Source organism: Eucalyptus grandis, chromosome 3 (assembly GCF_016545825.1).
Source record: "Eucalyptus grandis isolate ANBG69807.140 chromosome 3, ASM1654582v1, whole genome shotgun sequence".
NCBI classification, from domain to species: domain Eukaryota; kingdom Viridiplantae; phylum Streptophyta; class Magnoliopsida; order Myrtales; family Myrtaceae; genus Eucalyptus; species Eucalyptus grandis.
In genome coordinates this window covers 61371656-61392798 of record NC_052614.1, presented here as the reverse complement: position 1 = coordinate 61392798, position 21143 = coordinate 61371656, and the positions used below count along the sequence as shown (strand labels likewise).

The 21143-nt window shown below is 39.7% G+C and overlaps 2 protein-coding genes across 3 annotated transcripts; both read left to right on the top strand.

The window, feature by feature from the left end:
* The first annotated feature begins 5276 nt into the window (after positions 1-5276).
* On the top strand, positions 5277-11788 carry LOC104438073 (lycopene epsilon cyclase, chloroplastic). 2 transcript variants are annotated; one of them, XR_005549059.1, is made up of 11 exons: positions 5277-5587; positions 6111-6282; positions 6848-6983; positions 7071-7181; positions 7272-7374; positions 7834-7974; positions 8055-8162; positions 8816-8912; positions 8983-9111; positions 10262-10386; positions 10496-10629. XR_005549059.1 is itself a non-coding variant. In XM_010051149.3 (11 exons), the coding sequence occupies exons 1-11, from the start codon at positions 5300-5302 to the stop codon at positions 11500-11502; spliced, it is 1584 nt and encodes a 527-aa protein (XP_010049451.2). In that variant the 5' UTR covers positions 5278-5299; the 3' UTR covers positions 11503-11788. The 2 variants fall into 2 exon arrangements, 1 of the variants encoding a protein (XP_010049451.2); XM_010051149.3 differs by lacking the exon at positions 10262-10386 and adding an exon at positions 11337-11788 and having other exon boundaries at positions 5278-5587; positions 10496-10628.
* A 6695-nt stretch (positions 11789-18483) lies between these two features.
* On the top strand, positions 18484-19869 carry LOC104440168 (UDP-glycosyltransferase 91C1). The gene has a single exon (XM_010053139.3). It carries the CDS (start codon positions 18484-18486, stop codon positions 19867-19869), a length of 1386 nt encoding a protein of 461 aa, XP_010051441.2.
* The last annotated feature ends 1274 nt before the right edge of the window (positions 19870-21143 follow it).

Here is a 21143-nt window from a genome sequence, read left to right as displayed (position 1 = left end):
GGTTAATGATCATTTATATAATTATCTCAAAATAATAAAAAAAAAAAGGAAGAAAAATGGACACTCTACTCTCACTTTGTTTAATTAATAGATCTTAACAAACCACAGCTATTAATTTCATGAATTTTCCATTAAACTTCACATAGCAATGATGATCGATGACTATGATTATATGTGTAATTCATGATTCATGAGTGGTGCAAACAATTTTCTTCCTTATGACCGGGACAAAATTGAAGTGGATTGGGTCATCAAATGGGTCTTAAGTTGAATCTCTTATGTATCTTGTAGGCTAATTAAGATCATTTAGGCTAATTAAGATCATTTAAGCTCTCATCAAAATTGCGTTTTGGGAGGAAAAAAAATGAAAACAATGCTCTATTGCTTCCTTCTCATGTTGCAGCATTTGGCAGCTACTGAGGGGAGGGCCTAATATCACAATTCCTCATCAATCAATTGCCTTCATTTAATTATGAAGATGGTCTAGAATACAAACATACAATCCCGTGTTGCTATTGTAGAGCACTTTAGAAAATCCTAGACCCCTACAAGCTTCGTGCCAGATCATTTTCTCAACCTTTTCAGTCTTTTGTGCCGTTGAGAACCTTTGGTCCAAGACACGTGGGTCTATAGGTGCCGGGCTTTCTATTCAATGCGATGTGCCGCCAAAACGTAACGGTGAACTTGAATCTCGGGCATTCAACCTGAACAATCAAATCAGCTTTCTAGCCATCGCTTTTGGAGTCCTTCAAGCCATATGGACAGTGAAAGAGGGGAACAAAAAGGGCGGCCAGGATCAGGTTTCTTTCACTTGCTTACGAAGAAGGGCCAATTCCATAAAAAAACACACAAACTTTAAGTATTGTTCTAAATCTGGGCCAAACTTTATTTTATCAAAAAAAAGAGTATAAACTTTAGGTGTTGTCCAAAATCTAACCCGAACTTTATTTTGTCTAAAAAAACACAAATTTTCACTTGTGTCCCAAATCTTGCTCTCATTAACTTCATTCCATAGTCATCCGACGTGGCATTTTCACGTCAATAATAATAACCAACACAGCAAAACGATGTTGCATTCTAGTGTTTGGAGAAATTATTAAATTTAAGTCTGTCCTCCAATGAGGTGGATTTTATAGATGATTTTCATGGAAAAAATAATTCAGCAGCTTCAATTCAAGGGGATGGGCACATAGCTAGGGCCATTAGATCAATTAACAATTGGTAAGCTATTTGCAATGTCAAAATTTGTGTTGGAAGCAAAAGATTACATTGCCTTAAAGCGAGATATTAAAAGCATGTACATCTTATGGTTAAATAGATAGTGAAGCCTATTTGTAATAGACTTACTTTATTTTGTTTCAAATAAATTTTAGGCTAGATTTGGGATAATACCTAAAGTTTTTTTTTTTTTGGTAACAAATGGACAACACCTAAAGTTTATACTTTTTCTTGAGACAAAATAAAGTTCGGTCCAAATTTAGGACAACACCTGAAGTTCATGTTTTTTTTATGGAATTGGCCCTGATACGAAGGAATGAACACGAAATCTGGGGAACCTCTCCTTCTCATATGTGAGTTCGTGCTACATGCTAAAGTTCTTCAATTATTAATGGAAGAAAAGTTTAAGGGCAATGGCATTTTGGTCATAATATTTTATCAACTAATATGTGGTCTCACTCAGCTCCATATTATATTTTCATTTATTACATTTAAGGTACAATAACCACTAAAGTATAACGTGACGGGTCAATCGTAGGGGTGAGCGGCGGTCTAGGGTCGACCTGGACCGACCTGGACCGCCCAACCCCACCCTGCGGTCTGGTTCGGTTCCCAGGGGCCCGGGTCGGTCCTTGGTCTGAAATTCGGGACCAACATTTTGCGGGTTGGTCCTCTGGTCCCCAAAAGTTTTGGGTCGGTCCAACCTGGACCAATACTTGTATATTATATATAATTCTTTTATATATTCAAACCTAAGTAAAATGTCTGTTATTTTATATTATATTGACATGTTCTATCAATAGCACTAATAGTAATTTCAATTTAAAACTTTTGTTGAGTATTAATTATGTGTCGTCTGTTTTGTTTTAAGGTGTTTAGAAGTTCAAGTGAATTAACAAGATATGAAGTTATATATTCATGGTTTATATTAAGTATTTTGAACTTTTATGGTTTAATTGTATTTTACTAATGAATTTCACCCGCACTTTGTTTTCAATTTGTGTCAAATGGTAGAAGTTTTTGAAAAGTTGAGTAATCTTATGAGTTCTTACGGTGATTTCTAGTCAAGTGGTGTGAAGCTCATTTTTGGTTGAGTGGACTCTACATGATCAAATGCTAGTCAAGTGGTGTGAAATTCATTTTTTTGGTTGAGTGGACTCTACATAATCAAATGCAGGAAAACGCTTTTGCATATGGTGTTATGAATATTAAAGATAGATGATTACAAGAACTTTTTATCTTGTCCCATATCTCAATGAGCGGTTAGCATGTATGAAATTTCTATTATTGTGTCATCTTAAATTTGCTAAATATATATTGGTATTTATAGTTTAGTTGCATAATGTTGCATTATCGATAGATGTGTAATTTGAATTTGTGGGTTTGCTTTTTTAGGGAGTATAAAAATTAAGACGAAAAAAATTATCGATCGGTCCCGGGTAGACCCTGAAACCGGACCGAACCCATTGGGTCGGTCCGGCCCTTGGTCCCAAGCTCAATAGGGTCGGTCCTCGGTCCTAAAAATTGAGGACCGACACCCACGGGTTGGTCTAGGGTTAGGGGTGGCCGGACCAACCCGGACCATGCTCACCCCTAGTCGGTCATGCTGTTTCGCATTACCAGTATTTCTAAATTCACGCAACTTTCTAACTAAGAATCTAGTTAAGATCAATAATCTACAAAGACAACCCACAAAAGCAGCAAAGCCATGACTTGCCAAGGGAGCAATGACGATTCTACGACAATTCAAGTGCTTCTCACGTTTCCATTTACTCTCTTATATATCTTCTAAAACAGCGGATGATACCCTTTATGTTTCATTTGTCGATGGAATCCGATCGACACATGATGTTCGTTGAACTGAATTTGGCTGGGGTTTCATGCCACTTGCATGTTCCTTCGAGAAGTACGATGAAGGGTTTTGCAGCAAATCAAATGGGCGGCAGGAGAGCTCGAGAGCAGCCGTTAGAACATTTAACAGATTTGAGTTCTAGTACAAACACCGGACCAGTCGTCAGATCCAAATTGGATGCAGCGTAGCATCGGGCAACGTGAACAGACGAGGTACCCCAACAGTCCGAAGGCCAAAAAAAGATGCAGGAAGAACAACTGAACTTGATGCTTGCAGGAGCTGTGATTTAGTTGGTAGTAGGCCATTGACAAAAACTTGCAGAGCATGGATTAGCTTGTCCTGCTGGTCTTTAGGGTTAGAAGGATTGTCCATGCTTCAGAAACCAATTATTTTTGTGAATTAGAAATATTTATGTTAAGAAGGAAAAATATTTCCTATTTATCACTAATTACAATAATTGAATAAATAAGGTTTTTCGATTGGCATGTATCCAAGACAAGTATGAAGCAATAACAAACATTTGGAAAGCCAAAAATGTGAGAACAGCCACGCTTTAATATGAAATAGAAGAAATTGACCAGAAGCTTGAGGAATTTCGCGTCTGTGTATGGTGACATGTTTATTTGTCAAATATACAATCATCCCAAATTATAATCGTGACTTTATGTTTTATTTGTCAAATATAATCAAAATAATGATCCGTAAAGAGCTAAATGACGTGATGGAAATATTTCTTACTATATTAGAATCATGTACCTGTGATTTTTTCCTGGAACATCAGCGTTCTTAAATGTAATAAAAAAATCATGGAGACTTTATGTTGATATTAGACTAGGTAAAAACCTAGTGAGACAACAATATGTTTTGAACAAATACATAAAATGCTGAAACAAGTTTTGCAAATGAATGATTATAAATTCAATAAAAATCATCACAACAATTTTATAGAAGAAAAATAAAATGTTAATCGGTTTAAAATTCATTTGGTAATCATTCTATTTCTAAGAACAATTTTTTATCAAAATGGTTTTCTTAGATTTTTTATTTGGATGAGTTTCGAGTATTTGAAAACATTTGATAACCATCTAAAATTTCTATTTTCAAAATATAAATGCATTTGATATGACTCTTAATTTTTTAATGCTTTTATTATATTTTTTTTTTTTTTCTCTTTTTTTTTTTTTCCTTTTCTCTTCTACTTTCTCCTTCTTTGTGGCCAGTGATTGCTAGGTAAGGTTCGGAGAGCTAGCCAAAGGCTTGTTTGGCCACCGCTAGCCTTGGCCTTGCAAGATTTAGGCGAGGCATGACCTCATCCCTGGCCCGACAAGACCCAATCTCACGCGGATTGGTGAGGTCGACCTTGCGTTGCTTAGGTGAGATTGGTGAGGCTCGCCTTCACCCAAATCTACTAGGTCGAGGCTCGCAGTGATTAGGCGAGCCTCTAGTGAGCTTGCCGGACCTCGCCAATTGGTTGCCAACAACTGCTGATGGCCATGGTGATGGTCGGTAGTGGCCAATGACCCATTGAGAGGAAGAAGAAGAGAGAAGGGAAAAAGAAAAAACGAAAAGAGAAATAAGAAAAAAGTTAGGCTTTATTCTGAAATTATTTTCGAAAAATAAAAAGTTAATTTTTTACTTCTTGATTTTATTCTAAATCAATTCTTGGGAATAAGAATTTTTTTTTATTCTTGAGAACAAAAAATTTATCAAACGAATTTATATTATTTTTACGTGTGGAAGAATAAAAGAACATAATCAAACAAATGATGTTACCAAAGGGCCTTATTTTCGCGATGGTTCTCGTAAGGAGAGAAAACGACCGCGTTTCACTTGACGAGACACAATCGTCGACAGTCTTCCAACGCCTCAGGCCCCGCCAATGGCGCCCCTCCACGTGTCACCACGAAAGCTACCGCTCCGCTCAGCTCAGCGACTTGAAAAGGGCCACGAGAGACAGCTCCCTCACCACCCAGACACGAAACTCTATCCAGTATCCTCAACGCTCCCTCCCCGATACACGCAGAAAGCAAAAAAAAAAAAAAAAAAAAAAAAAAAACGGAGAAGAACGACGGAGAGCGAGGCTCGAGCCCGCCCGCATTCTGCTCCGGCGACCTCCGAGCGGCGGTGATGGCGTGAGCGGCGCCGGGGGGAGGGAAGCGCATTCCCGCGAGAAGAAGAAGAAGAAGAACAACCGTCGAGGCGCGGAGCGGCGGGGGAGGGAGGAGGGGGATGGAGTGTGTCACCGGAGGCGCGCGGCACTTCGCGGCAATGGCGGTGCCTCGTCGCTCGCGGCGGAGGGCTCGGGCGGCGGCGAGGAGGACGGAGGGCGCGGCGTCGTTCCCGCGGTGCAGAGCGTGCGGAGTCAGGGCCGGTGGCGCCGGGAGCGAGAGCTGCGTCGTCGTCCGGGAAGGCTTCGCCGACGAGGAGGACTACGTCAAGGCCGGGGGATCGGAGCTGTGCTTCGTGCGAATGCAGCGGGGCAAGGCGATGGACAGCCAGTCTAGAATCGCGGATAAGGTCGGTGAGCGTAGTAGCGCTTGTAGGAATTCTGGTGTTTTTTTCTCGTGTTGCGGAGGCAGAGCATGCGGATGGCGCTTATACTAAACGCTCAAAGTGAAAGAAGTAGGAGTAGTCATCGTCCTGATCCCTGATGTAGATATTGGCGACCGTTATACCGATAAGTTTTCACGGTGAATTGGTATCGTGAGCGACCACTATCCCTCGATATGCGTTTGAATGTTCGTTTATGCTTTGAAGGTTTCGTAACATGTAGTCCCTTTGCGGTGATATCTTCAAGTAATGCATTTAAAAGACCGTTCGCTATTATCATGGATTGCATGGGCAGCCACCTTTACTTAAGAGGTTTTGGAAGATATCATGTTTAGATAAGATTCTCATTTGAGATGCTTATATTTAATCGATTCGACTCTATTGACTACTGCGACTACTGTGATCTCTGTTCTGTTGGTGCCATTGCACGTTCTGTTCTATGCCTGATGTTTATGTTGAAGGTGTCCCCTGTTATTGGCTACTTTTGCAGTTACCACCGATCTTGCTAGGAAATGATCCACTGGATTTAGTTGTGATTGGTTGTGGTCCTGCTGGTCTAGCTCTGGCTGCAGAGTCTGCGACGCTAGGATTGAGTGTCGGGCTCATTGGCCTGGATCTTCCTTTCACGAATAACTATGGTGTATGGGAAGATGAATTTAAAGGTACAAGCAATCTCTCAAAGTTTAAGTTTTCTATTGTAAAATGCCATCATTGTAATAGAGCTCTTCATCTCCAATTAGGAAGCCAGTAGTCTGGCATAATAGATGTCAGCAGTGAGGATCAAGATTGAATAAAAGGTTCTTGACCATAAGCCTATTCTGTCAGCGTTCCTCCATCTATAACTTTAGAGAAGTTTACATAAATGACGATACCTCAGTTAATAATCTATCTTTTCATTTTTTTAGTATTTGAAGAAACAAGTTCCCTCCCCGTGGAAAGAAGGAAATATGCCCTTATTTCAGTTCACTTAGGTCTCATTTTTGCTGAAATTGCATTCTTCTAAAAGCAGCAGTATATCAGCTTCTCCAAGTTTCCCCTTATGTTGTCACCTTCATTTGGCTTTTTTAAGCTGGTGCCAGCTTCTCTAAGTAATTGCTATTATCCTAAAGTTATTGCCCAATGGGAGTGTTGTTGAAACTGTCACGATCAGTAAAATGTTTTTCAATGTTTCATGAAATTAGTGCTTGTGCTGTATTGAGTTTCTGGAAAATAAGACTCCATTTTCAGATCTTGGACTTGCAAATTGTATCGAGCATGTCTGGAAGGACACAATAATATACCTTGATGATAGCGAGCCAATTCTGATTGGTCGTGCATATGGACGAGTTAGTAGACACCTTCTTCATGAGGAGTTGCTAGACAGGTTAGCATGGCTATGATTTTTGGCTGTTATTTGTCCATCTCATAGAACACTCTCCATATATACATAATCCTTATTAATTGTCCTTAGGTGTGTCAAGTCAGGTGTTTCATTCCTGAGCTCTAAAGTGGAAAATATATTTGAAGCTGCTGATGGGTATAGTCATGTTGTTTGTGAACATAACGTTGTCATCCCATGCCGGTAACAGAGGAAAACTCCACAATTTTTACATTCTTGTCGGCATAGCTTTACTCATTTCCTTTACCTGAAGCTTTTAGCATAGTATTATAGGCTTGCTACAGTTGCATCTGGAGCGGCTTCAGGGAAACTTTTGCAGTATGAGGTGGGTGGCCCAAGGGTTTCTCTCCAGACAGCTTATGGAGTAGAGGTTGAGGTAGTACATCGTGTAAATGTTCATGTGCAGTTCCTATGTAGGTTTAATGTCACTCAGAAGTGAACTTCGCTTTTTGAGCTTTCGGGTCATCAAATAATCTCCAATTATCCATACCAGAGAAATATACCAATGGTGGTATCTTTCTAGTTTGTCTCGCTGTAGCTCAATGTAAATGCACCAATATTCAGACTGAAATGACTGTTACAGTGAAAGAATGGTTTGTAATCTGATGTGAGAAGTATTTTATTTTTAACTGAACTGAGTAGGGTCCAACTGGCATTAATGCTCATCCGACTTTTAAAATGGAGCAGGAGGTTGAAATATCTATAATTTGCAAAACCGTTCTGAGTATAATTATTACTACTTTTATGATATAATGAAAGTAGGAAAGTTCATTTCATGGTGCTTAAATATTGTGTTTTTACCCCTTGCTTATGGATTTTTCCTTTCCAATTTCAGGTGGAAAATAATCCATATGATCCTGATCTGATGGTTTTTATGGATTATAGAGATAGCAAGCAAGAAATTCCCTGTTCAGAAGTTCATTCTCCAACTTTTCTGTATGCCATGCCTATGTCATCCACCAGAGTCTTCTTCGAGGTTTCCTCTGATAAATATTTTACAGCATGAATGACGTTACATATCCAAATGCTTGTGATACTAACAGAGACGTCCTATAGGAAACTTGTTTGGCTTCAAAAGAGGCTATGCCATTTGACGTACTAAAAGAAAGGCTGATGTTTAGGTTACAAACAATGGGTGTCAGAATTACAAAAACTTATGAAGAGGTAATATATGAATCCATACTACAATTACTTAATATATTTTTGCATTCTACAATGTCATTAAGCACTTTCTTATGTGTGAATTTTGCAATTATTATGGTGCTTAACAAGTTAACTTGGACATTTGTAACCAACTCCAGTAACTAAGCAAAGGCATAACAGGTTGTTGATGATGGTGTTGATGTGATGATTTATGTGAGAAATGTCTGAGTCCATTGTATCCTTAAATGTACTCTTGAGGAAATAACCTTTTCACAATGCCTTATTCTTGCACTATAATATTCTTTATTATAAGAATTCATCAAGCAAGCATGATGCTATGTTTATCTTTAGATGTACTCTAATTGACAGTCTACGTGCGTATGTGTTTTAATGTTTCTTTAGACATGAGGAAATTTATTATACGGAGATGTCTGGATAATACCACGAGTTGGTTTATGCTCCTTGAGGAAGTGTATTAACCCTTCCATGATAAAACTTGACAACATGAAGTGCATGCACCTTTCAGCTTCTCTGGAAATGTGCAATTTTGCACTGTTGCTAATGTCGCACATTTGTGCATCATTTTGCAGTTGTGATAACATGATATATCTATCTCGATATACTTGTGAAATTTCATGTAGATAGTCATCTGATATTTTCGATACCCTATACAGGAGTGGTCTTATATCCCAGTTGGCGGATCCTTGCCAAATACAGAACAGAAAAATCTTGCGTTTGGTGCTGCTGCCTGCATGGTGCATCCAGCTACAGGTGAAGAAAAAACAAGTTGATCTAACATTTTTCTCTTTTGCCTAAATTACATGTGCGTGTTTTCGAACAGGCTATTCTGTGGTGAGATCCTTGTCTGAAGCTCCTAATTATGCATCTGCAATTGCAAATGTTTTGAAGGCTGGTCAAGTTAAGGGGGCTCAAGCTTATGAACGAAGTAATGGAAACATCTCAATGCAGGGTACATGCTCTCTCTCTCTCTCTCTGTGTCTAGCATTTCTTCACAATCAGTTTCCTAGTAGTGCCAATAATTTTACACAATTTTATCAAATGCAATGTGCACAAACTTTCTGCTGAATATAGACTGCAACTGTGGGAGTTGGTGCATGCTGCTTCAATTTTTATTTGATTGAGGCTGTAGAATTTTGACTCTTGGATTCAGATAGGCACTACGAGTCAATCAAATTGGTGTGAGTCTCTTTGGACGTTTTTTGAAAATAAATTTATGCTTTTATTTGTGTGTCCTTTTGCAAATGGAGACCCTTATTCTAGAATCATGGGGAGCTTGGAACCAAAGCTTTTCCCAGTACGGATAATATGTTGACAGCACCAAGTCAGTCATGCATTAAAGCATTTGCTTGCCCTCTGTACACCAATACATGCACAGCCGCCAATAACTTACAGAGTTCACTTCCCATGGACAAGTAGCAGCAAGTTTCCTTTGTAGTCTAATGACCTGATGGCTGAAGTTGAATGAGCTCAACCTTCCGATGATGATAAGAACATTTCCCTGTCATTCTCTACCATGTATCTTGTTCATCATATTATTGTCATCGTTGCTTATTTTCTTTAATTTCTTTGAGGGGTGTTCCTTCTATTTCTCCATCTTCATGTTTACCCTACTCTGTTCTTTTATCACACATCATGTAGATTTCTCGTATACATTACTCTTTTTCATTATTAAGCTGGGAAAATTGGTGATGCCTAACTAAATAGAGAAAATACTCATAAGCAGAATTATCTACTGGGGGAAAGAGTCAAAAAACAAGTTTTCTTACAAATATATAACAGTTTCCCATAAAAGACGGGCATTTAATTCAAAAACAAGTGTTGTTTATAAGAAACATCACAATGCCTTCAGCTAAAGTTGCATGTGCTTAGTGAGGTTTGATTCATTTTATTTGCTCGCTGGTTCTAGCAATATAATCTTTTGGCAAATCATCTTTATTATATATTAGTGCATATCTGTCTTCTTCAAATGGTTTTGTCTTATGCCCAAACCCCACTTCTTTCCTCTCTCAAACCAAGGTTGGCAGTATGAAGAAGTAGCCTTCTTAATAGCCTACACATGGGTGAAATTGAAATTCTTTTTTCCATCACGTAAAATACAGGAGACCCAATAAATGAATGAAAGAGGGATTAAAGGAATCAAACTCAAGCTCTTTCATGGTGATATCGTGTTATATTTGAATAAGAAACCTTCTTCTCAGACAAGTTCAAGCTATTTGAGGACGAGGTGGAATATATTTCACATCTTAACAATACTTTGTTGAATGGATTCTAAGAATACATTCATGAGATTCAGTTGGTTTACAGTCATCTTACCGTGGACTATCTTTTATCAGCTTGGAATACCCTGTGGCCACTTGAAAGGAAACGGCAAAGGGCGTTTTTCCTCTTTGGACTGGCTCTGATCTTGCAGCTGGATATCGAGGGAATCAGGACATTTTTTCATACGTTCTTCCGTTTGCCTAGATGGTAATTCCTCGGTGCCCTACTGTTGTTTCGCATAAGAGAACTTAGACATTCCATCAGAGTTTACAAAGCTAAAAACGCTTGGATATATGTCAGTGAACATAAAATAGAAGTTTCTATACTTTTAAGCATTAGGTAGCCTGCATCTAAAGAATTGAACTCGTTATTGACAAAAAAGTAAGCACCCTGCTCAATTCATGCTATATATCTCAGAATTAACCAAGAATATTAGTACCAAATGGCATCTTCTTTATCAGGAGTTCTTGTCAAGTAATAGGCTTTTGTGATTTAGCATACACATTTGTCAAGACTTTTGAGGAATAGACCACGTAGGTTTGTAGCTTTTCTTTATTCTTCATGCCGTGGAAAATACAAGATGACTAATTTGGTTACTTTTACGTAAGTTGAGCTCCGGAAAATGACACACAAATTGAGCCAAGGGCGGGAATCATATAAGGATTTTTTCTCCATATAATAATAGCAGAGGCGATACACAAGAAACTATGTGACTTCTACAAGAACATACACATTGAACGAGAATTGGACCTTCTTTTTTTGTAAGGAGAACTGGGCTTTTAAATTTCGATTTTTTTGAAAATACCAGTATCGCAAAGCTTACCATCACGTGTGATGGAAAGCTTAAGCAATGGGACCTACCTTTGTGTCTCCTGAAGAAATAATTCACATGGGAATGTGCATGTCTTTTTGCAGGATGTGGCAAGGCTTCCTGGGCTCTACTCTTTCTTCGGCTGACCTTGTACTCTTTGCTTTCTATATGTTTGCCATAGCACCAAATGACATGAGAAAGGGCCTTATCAGGCATCTCCTTTCTGATCCCACGGGAGCAACTATGATAAGAACTTATCTTACAATCTAGTGCTTTTGTCTGTTTCCTCGTTAAGGCAGCATCCCAGGTTAGCCACGGCTATCCTGCCCTTCACTACTAAGTATTCACATGTATATACACTTGTTCGTCGTGTTTATCTTCCTTGTGAATGTAGCAACCGTATATGTTTTCTTAGACCCATAGAGTCTAGGGTGGGATATCAGTTAAAGCATCATGAGAGCTAGTCAATTTTGGAGGACGAATCTGGATATCAATTGTACGCGTAATATGACCCATTTGCAGAGTTATAATGATGCTTCGAGATTGATAGTTCCAAGATGTATAGCGGAGCAAGGCAGCGTCGCTTGCTAATCGGTCTCATCTCTTTTCGGTTGTCAACTTGCAATTGGTTTGGAAATTATTGAACTTCTTCAAGCAAAGAGGGGGTAATCAGTTAGATTTAGCCTCATCGTCCATGCACATGCCCTTTTCTCCACTGACATTGCATCGGACTAAATGACTATGTAAACCCCCGTTGACTTTCGTGATCGTATAATCTATTATCTCAGAGGTAGGAATGGTTCCACTTTGGCCTTTAAGATATATTCTTCCGTCTGCAATCTCTGGGATTATCTTCTCGAAGGCCATCATCATGAAACAACAAAAGAGGTGCTAACGAATATCATCTAGGGGGAATGCTATGATGTTAACTCGATTGATCACAATCCGCTCGAGGGTCATGAATCATCTTAAGCTACGTGATGTGATTCTCCTATGCTCGATATGCCTTACCCTTTTCGTTATTTAATCCGTCGTGGTTCCTCTTTTCAATTACTAAATCCAGTACGGTTGCCACGCAAGAGAATCGGATGTAGTAAAAGGAGTTAAAGCAGAGGAGGAATGCACAATCTTGGTGGTCAGTGAAATATGCTCGGCATGGAATGTGCAAAAGGCGAGATATCGATCTAGCACTACTTTATTGTTAATTGGTCAGAGCAACTTCAGTGGTTCCTGTTACAATTGCTTAAAGCATTTATACTTTTCTGCTGCTTTTCATCACGGCACATTCTTGTGAGGGCAGGACCTGTGCTTCTTGTAGAATATCATTTTCGTATGCTTTGAGCTGCCCTAGCTTGGCCTCCCCCGAAAGAAGTAATCCGTCGTGTTACGTTTTCTAGTGCTGATCTATTCTCTTATGTGGAGACAACCACTCTATTAGAAATGATAAGAGTCTTTGTTTCCAAGATGAGGAGGGAATGGAATTGGCAATGTTGCTTGTCATTTGACCAAGTGACTTGGGATAATATTTCAACACATCCCTCTTGCATGCAAGTCGGATTAGGATACCATATTAGAAAAAACCTAAAAATTTAAGATGATGTGTGGAAAGAGAACACATGTACATAAAAAGCATGTAGGACTCGTTGTTGAGTAATATGAGACAATATTTCAACATCTCACAATTTAATAATTTGGGTTGTCCAATTTTGGCTGTGGAGCTATTGTTTCTGTGCGCTAGTTCGTTTTGAATCGGATCAAAGGGGTAATATGAAGTCCTAAGGTTCTTGCATGGGCCCCTAATCATATTTCCTGCTCTTTTAGGAGCATCCAATTAGTAACTTACTTGAATTAGACCAAAATAAAACTTGGGCTCTCCTAGGTAAGGACGTGAATGATAATTATTTAGTTCATGGAAATATTTTCTAGTTAAATATAGATTTTTTTTTATATTTCTATTCCCTAAATAAGCTTGTAAGCAAAGATATCCATTTGATAATGATACAAAATTTCTATTCTTAGAAGATAAATTCTCTTGTTAGGCTCTCTTAAGTATCTCCCTTCCATACTCTTTTCCATTCATTATGCTCCACTCTTTCATAAGATAAAACATCTTTAATCAATTGAATTGAAAGCGTCAATATAGAAATCACACTCGACAGGTAGTGGCTGATGGTGATCATGAGTGGCAAGGGCAAGGGTGTACATCGGCAGGTAGTGGCTAATGGTGATCATGAGTGGCGAGAGCAAGGGCGAGAGATAAGAATTTTTTTTTCTTTTTTCGGTTTCTATTTCAGAAATAGAAAAATAGAAAATTTCTAGTCTTCATTCTTGTTTCAAACCCATTTCAAGGTAAAAAAATTGTCCTGAAAATAGAAAAATGAAGTTATATTATTACACGGAATTCAAAAACAGAAAAATGGGAAAACAGAAAAACATGATAGGGATCTTGTGCGCCCTCAATATCTCTCCTTTCACGGCAAGGATTCTTCTCCTCCCATGATATCCTTCGCACCCAATGATCGAACCCAACACAAGATAGGATGGACATCGATGACAGAATTCGGAAATTGTCCAAAAAGGGCAAGGGTACCACGAGTGGATGGCAAAGAGGTTCTGTAGAATAGGAACTAAAGCGAGAATATGAGCTAAAGAGGACCCACTCGACTGACTTTACCAGCATTTCGGTGGGGGCTGCTTTCGATTATTAAACTCGGAAGGCGAGAACATTGGGACGATAAAGATCTCAACGATATATTCCCAATACGTCATGTGACACCACCACCGCCTTCTATAAAAGGCCCCCTTGAGACGACATCTGTAGGTCCACAGTTCGATCCCAGCTGTCTCATCTGTTTATATAATACGAGAGAATAAGCGATGTGAGATAATATTTCAGCATAGACTCGGAAGAATACGTGCAAGGAATGGTGTATGCTGTCGCGATTTAGATGAGAGTAAGTCCCCATCTTTTTCTGGGTGGAGGTGACAGAAGAGAGTGAGCACAGAGGGTTCTTTTCTTGCATGGTCTGTTCCCATGCTCGAAGCTCTGTGTGCTCACCATCTCTCTGTCACCCCACGTCCTCTCTCTCTCTCTCATTCATTTTCAGGAACACCTTCAATGGAGAGAAGTCTGTCTGTGGAGAACCTTTTCCCCGCCATCCGCGTCCGCAGACTGAATTCATCTTCTGGATCGGTGCATTTGAAGAACGCTCACGAGCCATGCCCCTCTTGGAAGCCGACGGGATCGACATTTTACATCGAAGGTGGCCAGGTGAGTACCGCATTCTACTTCTTGACTCATACGTCTATATCTCGTCAACGTTAAAATAAATAAGCTCCTTCAAATTTCATAGGACAGTTTGAAATTATTTGAATAATTGAAGTCTGACCGATATCGATCTTAAGGGATTCGGTTCATACATATTCAAACTCGTTTTCATTAGAATCAAAGAAGAAATTCGACAGATTGTGTTCATTTAGACAATGGCCAACGCCTCGATCGACTCCTTTACTTTTCTTCTCTTGCAACTCCATCTAGGCATCTTCCTTCCCCCTTTCTTAATACACGATCACCACCTCAACATAAATTTTTTGCTTTTATGCTTTAGACCTTAAGCTAAACCTTAAGATTTTTTTTTTTTAATTTGATTTTAACAGTATCATGTAATTATCTCAAGTCACAAGCATGGGAAAGTAATTGCCTACTATTCTTTGGATCTTGAAATGAATTTACCAATGTGCAAAGGACCAAGCCTAACACTTAATTTGATGCCAGAAAATATATTCGATCAAAAAATATATTCCATCGATTAATGTTGCCTAAAAAGAAGATTCCTAAAAAATTTATATTACTATGGATTTTCAAAATGATTTTGTTAGTATAACAGTTTTTAGGATACTGTGAAAGTAAAAGCATATTGTGAGCAATAAATTTTTGAAGGGAAATGAACCTTACAACAATATATATTATTTGTTATTTACTTTTTTTTTATATTCGAAATAGGCTATTAATTTCACAAAATTAAGGACAATCATTTCATCAGTTCTCTTTTCAAAATTATTCATGTGCAATTATGAAGTCAACCAATGGAAACTTCAAATGGCGCCCCGTCTTGAATCTCAAAAGATTAGGCTACTTTACTTATAGTAAAAATTGGAAATTGCATCGCACCTTTAACCGCTCATCAAACATAAACACAATAATCTCAAAAACAAAAGCAAATAGACAATTCCCGCGATAATATTAGAATGGAACGGACATTTTATTCAGGTAATTTTTCTTTTTCGGTGGTATGGCCGCAAAATTAAGCCCTAGATTGATGTCTCCCTCTTTTCTATTTTACCGCCCGATGGCCTTGGATGTCACCTAGAAATAGAGGGTTTTCAATGATTGTTTGGACAATTACACGGATGACGAAACAAACTTTTCTTCCTCTTGATGACTTAGCCCACTAAAATAGGTGAACTTCAGTTGATTTATATAATGACATACCCAGTGACCTCATGGTCACGGAGCAAATACAATGCTTATGAAAATGCTCAAATTGAACAATCAAGTGGTAAATAAGGTGCCCGAAATTTCCAAGAACGGGTTGATATATTGCGTTGGCGATGATGAAAGTTTTTTTTTTTTTTTTTTGACTGGCGATGATGAAAGTTTACCTGCATGTGGATCTTAGTGGTGCTTGTACTTGCCCGTTTCAAACATCATTTCCGATTACAAGCATAATTACTATTTGACTAGGTGTAGAGAGAGAGAGAGAGAGAGAGAGAGACGCATTTCGAAAAAACTAATGCTCCATGACGTCTTGGAAACGTTTGGTGGACCAGAGATGACGTCGTATCGATTCTTGAACTAATTCATTGACTAATAATCATCGAAGGGTGCTAATTGGAGCCGTCACCGGAGAAACGACAAGCAGACAATCACTGTCTTCCACTCCCATATAACCATAGACAAAATGTTTCGCCGCATTTGATCGTTGACTTCTCTTTATAGACTACGAATCTCCATTCTGACAACTCTTACAAATCGAAATGAAAGACTCAGTCATTCCACGTTAAATACTATTCCAGTTCGGTTTGCTTCCATTCTTTTGTCTAAAAAATATCCACAGTTACCTTAAACACCCTAGAAAAAGGGTTACGCAGTGCTTCAACTATAATCCTCCTATTGATAACATTGGACTTTAGTCGATACTCAATACCCACTTCGGAACGTTGCCTCATGGATTGAATTCAAGTCTATCATGTTCACTTTTCTTTAAAAATATGAACCCCACAAGTTTGTATAATTTTTGTACGGTAATCACTTGAAAGTTGTAACTTTTTTCTATCATTTGAATGTCGCATTACTTGAAAATTATTCACTTGAGTGTTATCGGCAATTTGTGTTGTTGAAAATTCAATGCGGCATTAATTTAGTATAAATCATTCGACCCGACGTGGCTTACTGGTAAAATGAAGTCAATGAAACATCTTTAAACGATGTAGTTTGACTCCACTTGTATTCCCCAAATCAACAAATAAGGCCTTAATTCTTTAAACCCTAATCCCAAATCGATGAATCGGGGCAAAATTCTTCAAACTTTAACCTCAAATTGAAGTATTGGGGCAAAATTAGCTTCTGAAATTTGCAATGAAGAGAAGCGGTTCAGATCGAGCGAATAAAGAATCAAGATGATTATGACGATTGCTTAGTGTCCACATTCAAGAAGGGCAAGTCTCGGCGTTCATGAATCAATTCAGTCCGAAACTTTTTTCAGCAAATGGCCGTGAAGAAAATCTCATAGAGTTCTACATCTACGTTCACAAGCGGTTGTAAAACCGCAGAAGAAACCAAGAAGTGCAAGCCCAAGAAGGAGGTGGCAAACTCAGAGGACCTCTCGATATCGCTCGGCGGATCATGCCTCTGCAAATTCACCCTTCAGGAGCTGAAGCTGATCAAGCAGAGCTTCTCCTCGACGCACAGCCGGGGCCATGATTTTTTGTATTATACCGTCGTCGTTTTAGTCCCGATTGCCACATTGTCTCGTCCATTTTCCACTTTGTACCTGGTTTTTTTTTTAAAAATAAAAAGCCAACGTTGGACTGAAAATTTTCTTTAAAAAGCCATATAGGACTGATCACCAGAAATGCGCTCAAGTATATAATTTTTCATCCATGTAACACTCGAGTGACTGAAAAAAAAAATGTCATAGTGAGTATTGTACAAAAGTCATGACACTTGTGATTTTCTTATCCTTTATGTCTTCCATTCATATGGAGACACAAAGCAAAAGCAACCAAAAATCCTAAATTATACCAATTGTGACATATTTATTCCAAATATTTTTTATAACATCAAAAACCCCAAACTTTTGCTTATGTGACATATTTACCATAAACTTTGGTTTTTGAGCGGTCAGTGCATACTCTTTTTTTCCAAAGGGATTAGAAATACCGAAGTTCTTTTGCCAATTTGGCATCATATTAACCCTAAACATGGAGCTAAGGTGACCATGCGTACTCCGTTTGTCTGAGTAGCCGATTATTGAGACAGATGAAGCTGCTAATGCTAGACTTTGTAAAAAAGGAATAAGGACCCGTGAATCAATGGAAATTCATACTTACCTAAATTCATCTCTATGAATGAAACTTCACCATATCTAGTATTCTTACATCATAAACACACAATTATTCAATCATTTTGTCAAACCAACAAGCCAAAAGGCCTCTTCACGTGTGCGTGCATAATAGCTGAATGTGTATAAAAAAAGTAAGTACTCTCACTGAAGAGTAGTCGACGTGCTCAAAGAGCTCCGAAAGATCACTCTCAATGGATATAAAAGAGAACAGGAGAAAACCAATGAAACCCTAAGCATAGGCAGGAAAGGAAAGAAGAAGCCGAAACGGATGAAAACAAAGATGCAGTCCCCCCATACGTCAGCCATGATCTTACTATATTCTTTCCACCGTTGACATCGGATTTCCGACATCATAAATCGGAGGTCTTCAATTCAAACTCAAAATCATTATTTTGACCTTGATTACTACTGTTATGGCGTGCTCCGGAATTCGACCCGGTCCATAAAACCCTTTCCCACCATCTTCAACACCGCACCAAATCAAGTCATCGTTGTCGACCTGCAATCCATAAAACCCTAGGAAATCTCCCACCATCTTCAACACCGCACCAAACCAAGTCATCGTCGTCGACCTGCAATCTCTCTCTCTCTCTCTCTCTCTCTCTCTCTGTGCAGTCTTTCCATCATGGGCAGCGAGTCGAAGCGAAGCCTCCACATTGCGATGTTCCCGTGGCTCGCCCACGGCCACATCACCCCCTTCCTCGAGCTCTCCAAGTTTCTCTCCCTCCGCGGCCACGCCATCTCCTTCCTCTCCACCCCCAACAACATCGCTCGCCTCGCCCGCTCCCACCCCGAACTCCCTCCCTCCGTCCGCCTCGTCTCCTTCCCCTTGCCCCGCGTTCCCAACCTCCCCAGCTCCGCTGAGTCGACCTCCGACTTGGACATCGACTTGGTCCCCTACCTCAAGAAGGCCTACGACCTGCTCGAGCCGGCCCTGACCCGCTTCCTCTCTAGCAGCCGCGTCGACTGGGTGATCCATGACTTCGCCAGCCACTGGCTCCCAGGGGCCGCAGCTCGGCTTGGGGTCACCTCGGTGTTCTTCAGCACGTTCAATGCGACATCGCTAGCATTCCTCGGCCCACCATCAGAGCTCATCAGCGGTCGGTGCCAGAAGCCGGAGGACCTGACCTGCGTACCGGCGTGGATACCATATGAGTCCACAGCTTGCCTCAGGCTCCACGAGATATTGAAGCACCAGCGGTGCATGGACGAGGAGGTCTCCGATCTCTGCAGGTTTGGCCACACGATAGACGGCTGCGATTTCGTGATAGTGAGGAGCTGCCGCGAGTTCGAATCGGAGCCGTTGAGCTTGTTGCAACAGATTTACCAGAAGCCCGCGATTCCGGTCGGGCTATTGACGCCGGCAGTCCGACAGGATGAAGGAGATGGCGATGAGAAATGGAAAGCCCTGAAAAGTTGGCTCGACACTAAGCGCGAGAAATCGGTGCTTTATATCGCGCTTGGAACGGAAGTGATTTTGAGTCACGAGCTAACGAACGAGTTGGCCGCCGGGATTGAGAAGTCCGGATTACCGTTTGTCTGGGTGGTTAGGAACGGCCTCGTCCCGCCTGGGTTCGAGCAGCGAGTCTCGGGCCGGGGATTCATCTGGGCGGGCTGGGCCCCGCAGACGCGGATCTTGGCCCACGAGGCGATCGGTGGGTTCTTGACGCACTGCGGCTGGAACTCCACGATCGAGGCACTGAGCCGCGGCCTGCCCCTGGTGCTGTTCTCCGGAGGGAGCTCGGACCAGGGCCTTATGGCCAGGTTCCTGCACGAGAAGCAGGTCGGGTTCGAAGTGCCCAGGGATGAGGCAGATGGGTTGTTCACGGGCGACGTGGTGGCCGAGTCGATCCGGCGGGTCATGGTGGAGCATGAGGGCGAGCCGATAAGGGCAACCGCACGGGCCATGAAGGAGGTGTTTGGCAACATAGAGTTGCAAAACGAATACTTGGAGGAATTCGCAGAGATCTTAGAGAAAGGTGTCACTAAGGACCAAAAGATGGTGAACTAAATTTGCAAGACAGAGAAATGTTATTGATTGTTATTGTATATTGATTAGGACTCATTTAAGATTTGTTATATTTACCTTTCAGATTCAATAAGATCAAAAGATGGTATCCTAAAATCGATTACTTGTATTGTTTACAATAATTACTCGACAGAAAATATTTTCTTTCTCAACAGTAAATTGTGTCTAAGCATTTTCCTGAAAATGAAAATATTTATAGTGATGTAAGTAATCATTTATAGAAAAAAAAATTTCAAATCATTTACTCCCTCTAATGAGCGAAGATTTGCCGGAAGTTAGGCTTTTCCTCCTCTTTCACTCTTATTTTAGTGAGTGTGTAATTGTAGAGATCAATGTTTACCTACATATGCAGAGTTGAATCAAAAAGAGGTTGAGTAGTGTCTCTCTGCTCAAAATTTGATATTATGTTGGATCAAAGGTCAAGTTATGATTTTTGAGGGTTTTCTAATTTGGTTTTTTCTTGAGTTTTATTGGACTAAAAGCTCAATTAAATTCTCAGCCACGATTACTAGTTAACACAATTGTTAGATGAGGGCAATTTCTATTAACCCTCTGAGCAATTTTTAGAGAAAGAATAGGTTTCGTTCGTTTCATGAAAAAAAACTTATTATAAAACATTTTAAGAATTTTCCAACATTTGTTTCATGAATGAATTGGTCGAGGAGAGCAGTTTCCATCAATGCAAGATAATCTTCTAAAATAGGTGAAAACATTTTCCCTTTTTTAAAATGCGAGGACATTTTCTATCCTATTTCTTTCACTTCCAAGCACATTTTTTTCATCAAACACCTTTTCTTTTCTTTTTTGAAAAAAATCAAATTTTAAAATTTTATTTTTCTCCCTTCTTCTTCGATTAGTCCCCGGCCACAGTAGGTGGGCTCAGCCTCACCCGAGGTCGCCCAACTTGTCACATCTAGCAAGGCTTGAGCCCTCGGGTGAGTTGGAGTCTCGCTAGCTTGTGGTGAGACTTGAGCTCACTTGTGGTCGGTGCAAGCCATTGGTGTGATTGGTGATTGATCAAGGGAAAAAAAAAAAAAATTTAAAATTTAAAAAAAAATTTAAAAATATATTTAAAAAATAAAATAATAAAAAATTATTGAAAGGCAGGAGAAAACCTTCATTATCAAATGGCAGGAAAATATTTTTCACTACATTTCAAGTTTTAGCAGAATCTCGCAAAAAAATTATTATTTTCCTACAAAGTAGCTTCCTAAAAAATATTTTCTAAAAACACCACATTTTCCACAAAATAAACG